The 12076-nt window shown below is 36.8% G+C and overlaps 2 protein-coding genes and 1 non-coding gene across 6 annotated transcripts in view; 1 reads left to right on the plus strand and 2 right to left on the minus strand.

Moving 5' to 3' along the window:
• Window positions 1–12076, minus strand: part of Pdlim5 (PDZ and LIM domain 5) — a 595024-nt gene that overhangs the window by 320335 nt on the left and 262613 nt on the right. The window lies entirely within an intron of this gene.
• Hpgds (hematopoietic prostaglandin D synthase) overlaps window positions 1–12076 on the plus strand; it is a 78534-nt gene that overhangs the window by 56747 nt on the left and 9711 nt on the right. For all 4 annotated transcript variants that reach the window (XM_076864190.2, XM_076864193.2, XM_076864191.2 and 1 more), the window contains 2 exons: window positions 5222–5363; window positions 11262–11354. In XM_076864190.2, the coding sequence (XP_076720305.1) occupies window positions 5222–5363; window positions 11262–11354 (235 nt within the window). The remainder of the gene's footprint in view (window positions 1–5221; window positions 5364–11261; window positions 11355–12076) is intronic.
• Window positions 5978–6050, minus strand: Trnar-ccu (transfer RNA arginine (anticodon CCU)). Its single transcript has one exon. It is a non-coding gene; the product is annotated as a tRNA-Arg (tRNA).

Raw genomic sequence — 12076 nt, forward strand, 5'->3', positions numbered from 1 at the left:
GTTTATCATTTCTATCTATTCTATCTGCTTTCATGACCCTTCCGTTGGTAGTATTAATTATTTGTGATTTCATCTTTTTTCCCTCTTACCAGTTTTGCTTGAAGTTTGCAATTTTAACCCTACTTTATGTTACAGAAGGAGCCAGTCAGGTCCTAGTTCCTGGCAGCCCACCCCGCAGCCCCTGTCTTGTAGTGACCACTTCTAGGCTCCTTTATTCTGAAGGGGCTGAGCCCCCTGCTGGTCACTGCCAACCACAGCGCTGTGGGTCTTGCTCACTCTATTTTGTTTCTGTATCTTTGGGCCTAGGGTATGTTTATTTTGCTTTTAAACCTGACCATATATTGTATTTATTTTTCTTTTTATATTTATTTTTTTCTTTTTATGCACTAGTAGTAGGATGGATTTATCATGTAACATGATCTTGAGCAGCTGAGTCTAATAAAATCACCTAAACCTGGACTGTAACCTCTACTACGGGAAAGAATCCTTCCTCTCTCTCCTGTCTTCCATTTTTGTTTCTTCCTTTTTCTCTTTTTTGAATACATACTATGTGTGAGGCACTGCATGGGTACTTTACAAATAATATTTTCATTACCATTTTACGGCTAGAACCAGGGCATTTGCCCAAAGTTCTAGTGGCAACTACACTCCGCCCCTCCCCCCAATCCTACCCCATCTACTTGCTCTGGCCCCTGAGCTTGCTCCTCCCTCTACCCCTGTGGGAATATGTTTTTCCTTCATCCATTTAGTACATCATCCTGATAAATAAAAGCTTTAGCAAAGTGAGACTGTTGGAACAGAGGTGTACTGCTAAATGCAATTGGAGGAATAAATACGTTCTTCTAGACAGTATCCTCTACATTTTCCATTACCATTTATTGTGCATTTCTTATCGGTTTCTTTTGAACCTAGAAGCATTTACTTGGGATTCGTTCTGTTATTTTAATATGCAAAAGCCTTATAAAATACAGAAAAGATCTTCAGAATCAGTAAATGTTTCTAGGTGAATTTATGCTTTACTTATTTTTCATGTTATAAAATGTACACATATAACCTGAAAAACAAAAGTCACTAAAGTTTGGAATTCTGGAGTTGTAGTAATCAAGAAACCATACTTTTGCTCAGTAGAAAATATAGTTATACAGTAATTACAGGAATGTGATGTACAAGTGCAGTCTCATAAATGAGTTACAACTGTTGAAAGAGTGTTCTAGAGGGAAAGATAAGCATTTGTCAGATGTTCTTGGACCTCTGCCAACTCTTAGATTGAAAGATATGTTTGCAGAGAAATATAGATAGCTACCAACACATGCTAAGAATTTTTGAATGTCTTCTTTACTTGAGTGAAATACAATAGCATAACTTTGCAAATTAACAGCAAAAACAACCCTTTTGTATCCATGCAGAATTCAGGAGGGGGATGCTGATATCTGACTAAATAAGAGAAGTTATATGGTTAGTTTTATTGCTGCTCATAATGTACATATACACCTATACAAACATATAATGGGGAAATATGATAAGGAAAATATATTATTTCTTTGTGTGTGGAAACACCTATGACAGTAAGAATCTATAAAAATTAATATATAAAATATTTGATAGAACAATTAAGAATGTCACTTTCTAAAAAATTTGTTCTTTTTAGATATACATGACTGTAGAGTATATTTTGACATATTATACATACTTGGAGTATTACATATTCTAATAAGGATCCCATTCTTGTGATTGTACATGATGTGGAGTTACACTGGCCATGTATTCATGTATGAACATAGGAAAGTTATGACCTATTCATTCTACTGTCTTTCCTATTCTCATCCCCCCTTCCTTTCCTTCATTCTCCTTTGTCTAATCCAATGAACTTTCTATTCTTCTCCTCCCTTACTTTCCACTGTTGTGGGTTAGCATCCACATATCTGAGAGAATATTCAGCCTTTGGTTTGGGGGGATTGGCTTATTTCACTTAGCATAATATTCTCCAGTTCCACCCATTTACCGACAAATGCCATAATTTCATTCTTCTTTGTAGCTGAATAATATTCCATTGTGTATATATACCACATTTTCTTTATCCATTCATCTGTTGAAGGGCACCTAGGTTGGTTCCATAGCTTGGGTATTGTGAACTGAGCTGCTATAAGCATTGATGTGGCTGCGTCACTGTAAGAATGCTGAGGAGTGGGATATCTGGTCAAATAGTGGTTCCATTCTGACTTTTCTAAGGAAGCTTTCTATAGTGGTCGCACCAATTTGCAGTCCCACCAGCAACATTGGAGTGAACCTTTTCCCCCACATCCTTGCCAATATTTACTGTTACTTGTATTCTTGATAATTGCCAAGAATGACACGTTTCCTACTTTGTGAGCTTTCTATTCTTTGGAGACTTAGAACAAATAGATCAAGAAATTATAACAATTGTGCTTTATATTTGCTGTATGAGAATAATCCCTTTTTATGATTACATAAGATGTTTTCTGTTTCCAAAAGGATCTTTATTACCTCTTGTTTTAACATAAATTGTAATTTATTAGTTTCATGCTTTCATATCTTTCCCACCATTTATTTCTAAGTAACAATCCCATTGTTCTGATGAGCAGTTTGGTTAGTCCTCCAAATTTGAAATCTTTAAAATGTATATTTCTTCTTTAAGGGAATCTGAGGCCATAAATCTAGGAATTTTCATAACCTTTAGTTAATCGTCTCTTCAGAGAACACTCCCCTACATGTGAGCTCTGTGCCCCATGTCACTTGGGCATGGACTGGACTAGCAGAACATGAAATGATTGGATGTGGCACTTATTTCTCACAAGAAGCACCCACTCCAATCCATAACATCTGGACCTGGGAAACCTGGGGCCTGAGAAGTGGATGTGCTAGGAATTGCCATCATTGGCAGAGAGGGACAACAGGCAACCAGACAGTTATTTCCAGACTATCCTCTCCACAGGCAGGTTCCAGAGTAGATGAACTTGAAGTCAAACTTGGAAATTCAGGCTTTCATTATTTGCATTTAACATTTTATGTGGTATGATTTCAGATAAGAATTTGTTTTGAGGCTTGAGCCCAATTTTTCTTTTGATCTAATATTCCCATTAATATTCTTTGGAAGACATTTTTAGTAGAGAATAAAGTAGTTTTCTTTGTTGTTGTTGTTTGGGTATGGGGGATTGAACTCAAGGACACTCGACCACTGAGCCACATCCCCAACCCTATTTTGTATTTTATTTAGAGACAGGATCTCACTGAGTTACTTAGAGCCTCACTTTTTCTGAGACTGGCTTTGAACTTGGGATCCTCCTGTCTCAGCCTCCCAAACTGCTGGGATTACAGGCATGTGCCACCACCCCTGGCAAGATTAAAATGTTTTAACTCACCATTTGAAATGAATAATTGTCATGATATGTTGTCACTCACTTAATTATTATAATTATTATCGTGTTGGGTTGTATTCACAGTATTTAACTTTGACTATAGTCCAAGAGCTATTATTACCAATGCTAATGACTATTAAGGGTTTATTACTTGCTAAGTATTTTATATGCATTACCCTCATTAATCTCCAAATCTATATCAGTATGAAAGTGGACTTTTAAATTTAGGGATCAAAATTAAGTGAAAAATTTAATTTTAAATGAAAAAGTTTCTTTGTTGCCTGATCATTACAAAACTGGGCAGTTTCTATTATAAGTGCTTAAAGTAATTAACTGTTTAATAAACATTGGAAATGAAATCTATAAATCACAGAATACTCAGAAAATCATGATGTACATTTAATTGATATAGCTGGTATTAGCAAAGCTTTCTGAAACTTCAGTTTACTTCCTTCCTATACAGAGCAATGAAGGAATCTGCTCACTATTGTTCCACCCCAAGATGGGGTGAGTTTGAGCCAGGCTCAGTGGTGCATGCCTGTAATCCCAGTGGCTTGGAAGGCTGAGGCAGGAGGATCCCAAATTCAAAGCCAGTCTCAGCAACAGCAAGGCGCTAAGCAACTCAGAACCTGTCTCTAAACAAAATATAAAATAGGGCTGGGGGTATGGCTCAGTGGTTGAGTGCCCCCGAGTTCAATCCCCAGTACCAAAAAAAAAAAAAAAAAAGATGCAGTGAGTTTGTATGGTACATGTGACCCACAAAACCAGCAGTGAACAAAACACAGGACAAGCCTTTGAGGCCAAGAGGGAAAACCACAGTTAAGGAAGGGGGTGGGTGACAGGTGGCGGGGGCACGTCCACATTCCTTTTGTGTGTACATTGTCCTTGCCGCCCTCATTCAACTGTCCTCACAACCTCCCAGCTGTTACCACGGTAGTCAACCAAATAAAATGCTAAAGGGACAAAAACATCTTTAAAAGGAAAGTGTCTACTCCATTTGCTGAGATAACCATCTTTTTTTTATCATATTATAGATTAGATACTTTATGACCTTCACTTCAAAACAAAACCAAAAAATAGGAACAAATACCAAATTACTTCTAAAGAGTTTGTTATTGACCATTGCAAAATTCTGCTTTCTCAGAGAATACCATTATGCATACTTTTATTATTTATGACCTTTTTTTTAGCTTAACAAAACTTTATTCAAAATAATTGATAAGGCTCAAATACTCCATTTGAATAGAATTTTGGAAAAATGTCTTATAATGATTCAATAACTTATCAAAAGAGCTAAAGATATTCTGATGTAAGTGGAATACTGAAAAATTATTATATAACATTAAAAAACCATAAGCCAAACAGTAACTGATTTACAGAAAGGAATATTTTGGGTAGAGATAATGAATAGGTTCTTAAATTCTCAATAACCCAATTAATGAAGAGAAATAGAGCATATGAAAACATCAGAAAAAGAATTAAATTTCCCAGTCTTTGGACATAAATATTGCTGTGGATGAAGATTAATTACAACTTATGCACTACTAGTGAGGCTATGAGATATCATCTTAATCTGAATATTTTTATGAATAAAATTTGGATTTGGTATTTCACTAGAATATTCACTGAGAAAGAGAGTGGGGGGGGTGGAGGAGAGAGATGATATTCTCTCAACTTTCTTCATATGTTATTAGCTAGTGATTTATAATTTTGTTTTGAAATATTCTCTAATATCTCTGGTTATCTCAAAGGATGCTATAAAGTTTTCAAAAAAGTCATCAAAGAAAAATATTGAGAATCTCTAGAGTGCTGTTATAATACTCCCTTCTTTTTTCTCTTTCCAGAATCTCACCATGCCAAACTATAAACTGATTTATTTTAATATGAGGGGGAGAGCAGAAATTATCCGTTACATATTTGCTTATTTGGATATAAAGTATGAAGATCACAGAATAGAACATGCTGACTGGCCTAAAATAAAACCAAGTAAGTAGCCCAAATAAGAATTCACGAATAAGTAGGGAAATATACTTTCAGAATCTTCAGCTTTCAAGGAGCCAGGTAGCGCATACATGTAATCCCAGCTACTGGAGGCTGGGGCAGGAAGATTACAAGTTCGAGACCAGCCTTATCAATTTATCAAGACCCTGTTTCAAGCTAAAATAAAAAAGGGCTGGGGATGTAGCTCAATGCTAAAGCACCCCTAGGTTCAATTCCCAGTACCACAGCTTTACATTGAGAAGCAGCAAGTTCAGGTAAACTAAAGAAATGCTCTGTGACTCAGCAAATTTTCTATTACAGGTGAAAATACAAACCTCACAGATAATATAAAGATAAACCAGGATCAAGCTTTGTCAGAAGAGCTGAATGACATGGGCCACATTATTGTTTCTATGTTACAGTTGGGATAATTGAAGTGCACAGAGTTTTTCCAGTTTCACAACCATGGCAAGGAGAGTTGGCTTTAAAATCCAGATCAATTTAATAGCATGGCACAAATTATTTGCACTAGACAATGCCAACAACATCAATACTATGATATATCAACAATAAATTGACACTTGCCTTATTTGATTTCTTTCTTTTTTTTTTTTTTTTTGTGGTAATGCTGGGGATTGAACCCAGGGCCTTCTACATAGGAAGCAAGCACTCTACCAACTGAGCTATATCCCCAGCCCAGCAGCTGCCTTTTGAAAGCATGAATTCTTTTTAAAAAAATCACTTCTCTGCAGGGGTACAGTGTCTTATTTCCTGTTCTCCTGAAACTTTACTGTTGATACCTAAATGTTCCAAGGTTTCTTCTGATATCAAATTTTATTCATGGGTTTTTAAAATGGTGGACAAAAACAGGGAACATTCATTTTATCCACTAATTAACTAGGCCAAGATGGACAGCGAGGGAGAGGGATGGTACTTATAACAAAATTTGCCTTTTAGTTTTTTTTAAATAGTTATTTTTTAGTTTTAGGTGGACATAATGTCTTTATTTTATTTTTATGTGGTGCTGAGAATCGAACCCAGTGCCTCACACATGCTAGGCGAGCGCGCTACCACTTGAGCCACATCCCCAGCCCTGCCTTTTAGTTTTTAAATGTAGCTTTTTTAATTTTAGCTTTTCTCATGGCTTTCCCTCATTCCTTTTTATACCTTGGCTTTTCATTGTTATTCAAAATGGAGTTTCTGCATTTTCTTAATATTTTCAGAGATTCTTAGAGTTGAAAGAGATCTTAAAATTCATGATTAAGAATAGTTTTAAGTGCTTTAACAAACACAGCCCCAACATAAAATTGTCTGAATTTTATAAAATTTAATTTCATAAAAATTTAAAAGGATAGAAATTTCTTAAACATAAAAACCCAGTTTGGGCCATGTACAGTGGTGCACACCGTAATTCCAGTGGCTTGAGAGGCTGAAGCAGGAGGATCAAGAGTTCAAACCCAGCCTCAGTAACTCAGTGAGGCCCTATCTCAAAATAAAATATAAAAAAAGGCCAGAGATGTGTCAATTCAATCCCTGGTATCAAAAACAACAACAACAAAACACCCCAAAAGTTAGTGCAAAAAATGTTGCTCCATGAAGTTGTCAAAGATTAGGCTCCTTCTGTCTTGTTGATCTGCCATCTTTTGTTGTCTTATTTGCACAAGGTAAGAGGTCACTCTCCCTTCACGCTCTAGCTCATGGGAAATGTCAAAGAGAGAGGGGCACCGTCCTTTCTTTTGACAGCAAGACCAGTCACTCCTTTTTTTCTTCTGGTACCGGGGATCGAACCCAGGGTACTTAACCACTGAGCCACTTCCCTGGCCCTTTTTTATATTTTATTTAGAGACAGGGTCTCGCTAAGTTGTTTAGGGCCTCACTAAGTTGCTAAGACTGATTTTGAACTCAAGATCCTCCTGCCTCAGCCTCCCAAGCCACTGGGATTATTATTATTATTTTTGAGAGAGAGGGAGAGAGAGAGAATTTTAATATTTATTTTTTAGTATTTGACGGACACCACATCTTTGTCTGTATGTGGTGCTGAGGATCGAACCTGGGCCGCACAAATGCCAGGAGAGCGCGCTATCGCTTGAGCCACATCTCCAGCCCAAGCTGCTGGGATTATAAGCATGCCCCAGTTTGCCCAGCTTGCCTATTTCACTTCTGATTCACATTGCTTTGGCAGGAACTTAGTCACATCATCACATATTACCACAAGGGACGCTGGGATATGTTGACCTTATCATGATAACTACTTGCCCACCTTAAACTTTAGCTTGTGGTAGAGTACTTTCCTACCATGTGCAAGGCCCTGGATTCAATCCCCAGCACTGGAAAAAAAAAAAAAATCAAAATCTGTCTCCTATGGCTTTCATACTTATCATTTTAATTAAACTTATCATTTTAATCCATGGAGAACAAATTATTCTTCATTTTACATGGAAGTACCTGAAGAAACTTAAATTTCTATAAGGTATCATAGGGACTGTGTATGTATGAACATGTAACAACAAATCTCACTGCTATGTACACTTATAATACACTTATAATAAAAAGGGAAGAAAAAAAACATCATAAGGAAAAAGCCTCTGGTGAGCGGTCAGTTCAGTCACATGGCTCTGAGTGAAGATAAAGATCTCTGGCAGAATTCAGAATCCAGTGCCAAGTTAGCTCATGAGTCCACGTAACTTTCAGACTTCCTTCTTTCTCTGGTCATCACTGTGAATTTCAGTCCAACCTCCCCACTTCTGACTCTACTCCTTGATTAGACAGTGTTTGCCACTGACTATCTCAGGGCTGAGATCACACGCAGATTCTACAGACAACTCAATCTTCTCTTTCTCGAATGTTCTATTTATATCCCCACCCAAGTAGACATCTCTGAACAAGCTGCTGCTCAACATCTGTCTTGCAATATGTGGTGCTGGTGGGGACAGGACCTTGCACAGGTGGAATGGGACCCTCGCCAGCATTAATTGGAGCTCTTGAGAGTAACAAACCCCACAGAACATGGATATGACTATAAGAGGAGACTTTTTAGACTGGCTTATGCGGTGGAAGCAGGACTCACAATGGCCGACCATAGGTGGGAGAGCAGGAGACAGAGCAAGAGAAACCAGTTGCTGCTCAGTCCAAAAAGCTGGAACCTCAGAACAAGAAAACCAATGATGCAGCCCCAATCTGAGGATGAAGGTCTAGAGGGGCCCTGGAGAGTCAATGGTGCAAGTCCACACAGAAAGCCTGGAAAATCTGGAGTCTGACATCCTTGGACAACAGTAGCAGAAAAAAAAAAAAAAAAAAATGCAAACTCTAAAGAGATGAGCTTGCCCTGCACATGCGTGCTTCCCTGTTTCTTCCACTTTTGTCTCATCCGGACCACCAGCCTTATGGTGGATCTTACCCATGGGTTGACTAGCACACGTGCCAATTGTCTCTGGGAAAACCCTCACAGACACACCCAGAAGTGTGCTTTACCAATTTTCTGGATCTCTCAATGCAATCAAATTGGCAACCAAGGTTAACCCCCACATCCCCTATTACAAGTCTATACTTTAATTCTAAGACATTTTATCAAGATCACAGTAGTTATTTTGGCATCCATATCCCACCAGGGATCATGTTCAGTGTCACTAAATTCCTTAAAGCTTTTTGACAGGTGTTCCTGCTAAGTGACACCTCCAACAACCTTGGAATTATTCTGGAACCATCAAGGGACTTTGCATTTGTCTTAAATTTCTGCTTGTTAAATTCAGACAATGTTTCATCTGTTGACAATTATTCCAGGGTTGGCTCAAATGCTTCCGGTTGTCAAGAGCCTGATGTCAACAAACTTACTTTTCATCATGAGTTAAAATATCTTTTTCTATATTACTTTTTGTTTCTAGTTCTGCATTTTAGAGCTAGTCAGAATAAGTCAAAGTTTTCTTCCATTTGATAGCTTTGCCATATTTGAAGATGGACATTACATTTTATTTAGTTTTGCTCCTCCAGGCCAAACGAGTCAAGGTTCTTCAGCCAATCCTCATAAAAGGCAGTCTTTGGACCCTTCTCTAATTTGGATACTATGTTCTGAGCTTGCTCTGATTTTTACTATCTCACACAAAATATGGTTCTTAGGATTATCAAAACAGCTGAGAAAGGGTTCCAGCTGACCTCAGTTTGAATCTCACTTCTATCAGGTGTGAACTAGGCAATTTACATAAACCTTGTTAACATTTTTGCATTTTTAAAAGCTGATAGATAGCTAGAACTTGCTTCATAGAGTTGTAAGTACTAGAAAATCTGATGGACATGTTCAGTATGTAGTATGCCCTGGGAGTACCAAGAAAACTCCCCAAGTTAGGCATGTTAACTCCCTCTTATTTATGTACTGTGCTTCAAATAAGGTATCTCGACACATGTCAACTTTATTTGGGACTTTGTTTTGCTCACAGTAGTATCTCAGGCACCTAGAATAGTACTTGGCACACTTAGGTAAGTAATCAGAGGTATTTTTATTCCTGATGTGAACTGTCCTTCATTCTGTACTTAGTATGTAGATAAAAAAGTTGAAAGTACGATGCAACACTGATTCCAGTACTTGTGTGAGGGTCATGGATTATAAGTGACACTATTCTTTTCCCTGTTTCCAAAATATTTATATGTCCAAGCCTAAGGCACTGGTTGGTAAAATTGTAGTTATACACATAGTAAAGTAGTACATGATTATTAAAATGAGGTATTTCATAAATTTAGAAAGATTTTTTTTCAAATACTGTCAAATGAACAAAGAAGTTAGCAAAAATATAATACATTATGATATTTATTTATTTAAAAAGGGTTGGTGACATAGTTCAGTGGTAGGACAACCCTGGGTTCCATCTTCAAGAGGGAGGGAGGGAGAGACAGAGGGAGAATTTATTTATTTTTTTAGTTTTCAGTGGACACAACATCTTTGTTTGTATGTGGTGCTGAGGATCGAACCCTGGCCGCACGCATACCAGGCGAGCGCGCTACCACTTGAGCCACATCCCCAGCCCCTACATTATGATATTTAATATATGTGGAAAACCAATTGAAACATTAAAATGGACATAACTAGTAGAATTATTTTTTCAATTTATAATTTTTCTACAATAAATATATATTATTTTGTGACAAAATATATTTAGATATCAAAACAAAATAGAGCTGTGTGCAGTGGCACATGCCTGTAATCCCAGCTCGCACCTCCCAACTCAAGAGGCTGAGGCAGAAGGATCACAAGTTCTAGGACAGCCTCAGCAACTTAGCAAGGTCCTAAGCAACTTATTCTGTCTCAGAATAAAAAATAAAAAGGACTGGGAATGTGGCTCAATGGCCAAGCACCTCTAGGTTCAATCCCCATTTCCCACCCCTCCAAATAGGTTTTACAAAGTATTAATAGTGCATCTGTTATAAGTCTGTCCTATATTTGTACAAAATGTTTGCAGTTCAGATAGTTCCTCCTCAAAATAAGGTTTTGGCTAACTTCTTAATCATAACTCATTTGTAAATTAGCTATATTACTCACACTGTGTTTTAAATAATAATTAACATGATCTATTTTTGAGGCCACAAAATTAATGAAGCTTACCTTTAAAGAAAAAAAAAGTAGTAACTATGAGACCATGTTGGGTGTAGGATATAGCAACCCTAAAAACCTGGAGTTTAGAGCCAGTTTTGTAATGAACTTTACAATCAGTTTTCTAACTGCTTTTTTCAAACTTACAAAATGTAGAGATTCCACTAGATGTCAAATGTTCCTTTTAAGAATACAGATTTAAGAAGTCTATGACTTTAAAAATCATAGTTTGTTTCCACAGTTATCAACAAAAACAGAAGTATCATAATTCTATAAGAACTCTTGCTTCTATTATAAAGTCAATTATTTGCTTATTGTGTTTTTAGCTCTTCCATTTGGTAAAATCCCTGTTTTGGAAGTGGATGGTCTTATCCTTCACCAGAGCCTGGCAATAGCAAGATACTTTGCCAGAAACACAGGTAACATGTTTATTGTATTCAAGACTTTTGCTAACTGAAAAAAACATGATATTCACTCAATATCCATTAAATAATTATTTTTGAACACTATAATATAAATAAAATGGGATTAAAAGCTAGAGCAGTATCAATGTATCATCTATATTAGTTTAACTTTCCATGAGTTCCTAGACAACTAGACAATTTTATATTGCCCCCACCCCTTAACACCTTGCTCTGTGACCAAGTCCTTTTTTGAATTTAGCTGAAAATTTGGACAGGTATATTTTAACCTGAACTTTTGCTAGAATTAAGTATTTGTAAATTACCAAAGAAATTAAAATCAAATTAAAATACATACGGCACATGAAGGTTAAAATTTCTTGGACTATTAAAATCATGTACTCATGATGTCCTTCATTCTAATAGTGCTTTAAAAAAATAGAAAAAAAATTCTCTCTCTCTCTCTCTCTCTCTCTCTCTCTTAAAAAAAAAAAAAACGAAAAAAAAATAGAAAGAAAGTCTTCTTGCCTCCACGGAGGGTCATCTGGATTGTTTTGTTGGTGCATATACCTGTGGCATGGATGATAAACAATAGAAACGGTTACTTCTTGTTTTTGTTTGATCCCCCTTTTCTGTCCTATGTTCCATTTTCTTTTCCCCCTCCTCTCTGACTCTTCTCATACTTTTTGAGTAAAAAAAAAATCTAATTTTGGATTCTTTTAAAGACCCTTTCTTTCTAA

The sequence above is a fragment of the Callospermophilus lateralis genome, chromosome 8 (genome assembly GCF_048772815.1).
Source record: "Callospermophilus lateralis isolate mCalLat2 chromosome 8, mCalLat2.hap1, whole genome shotgun sequence".
NCBI classification, from domain to species: Eukaryota; Metazoa; Chordata; class Mammalia; order Rodentia; family Sciuridae; genus Callospermophilus; species Callospermophilus lateralis.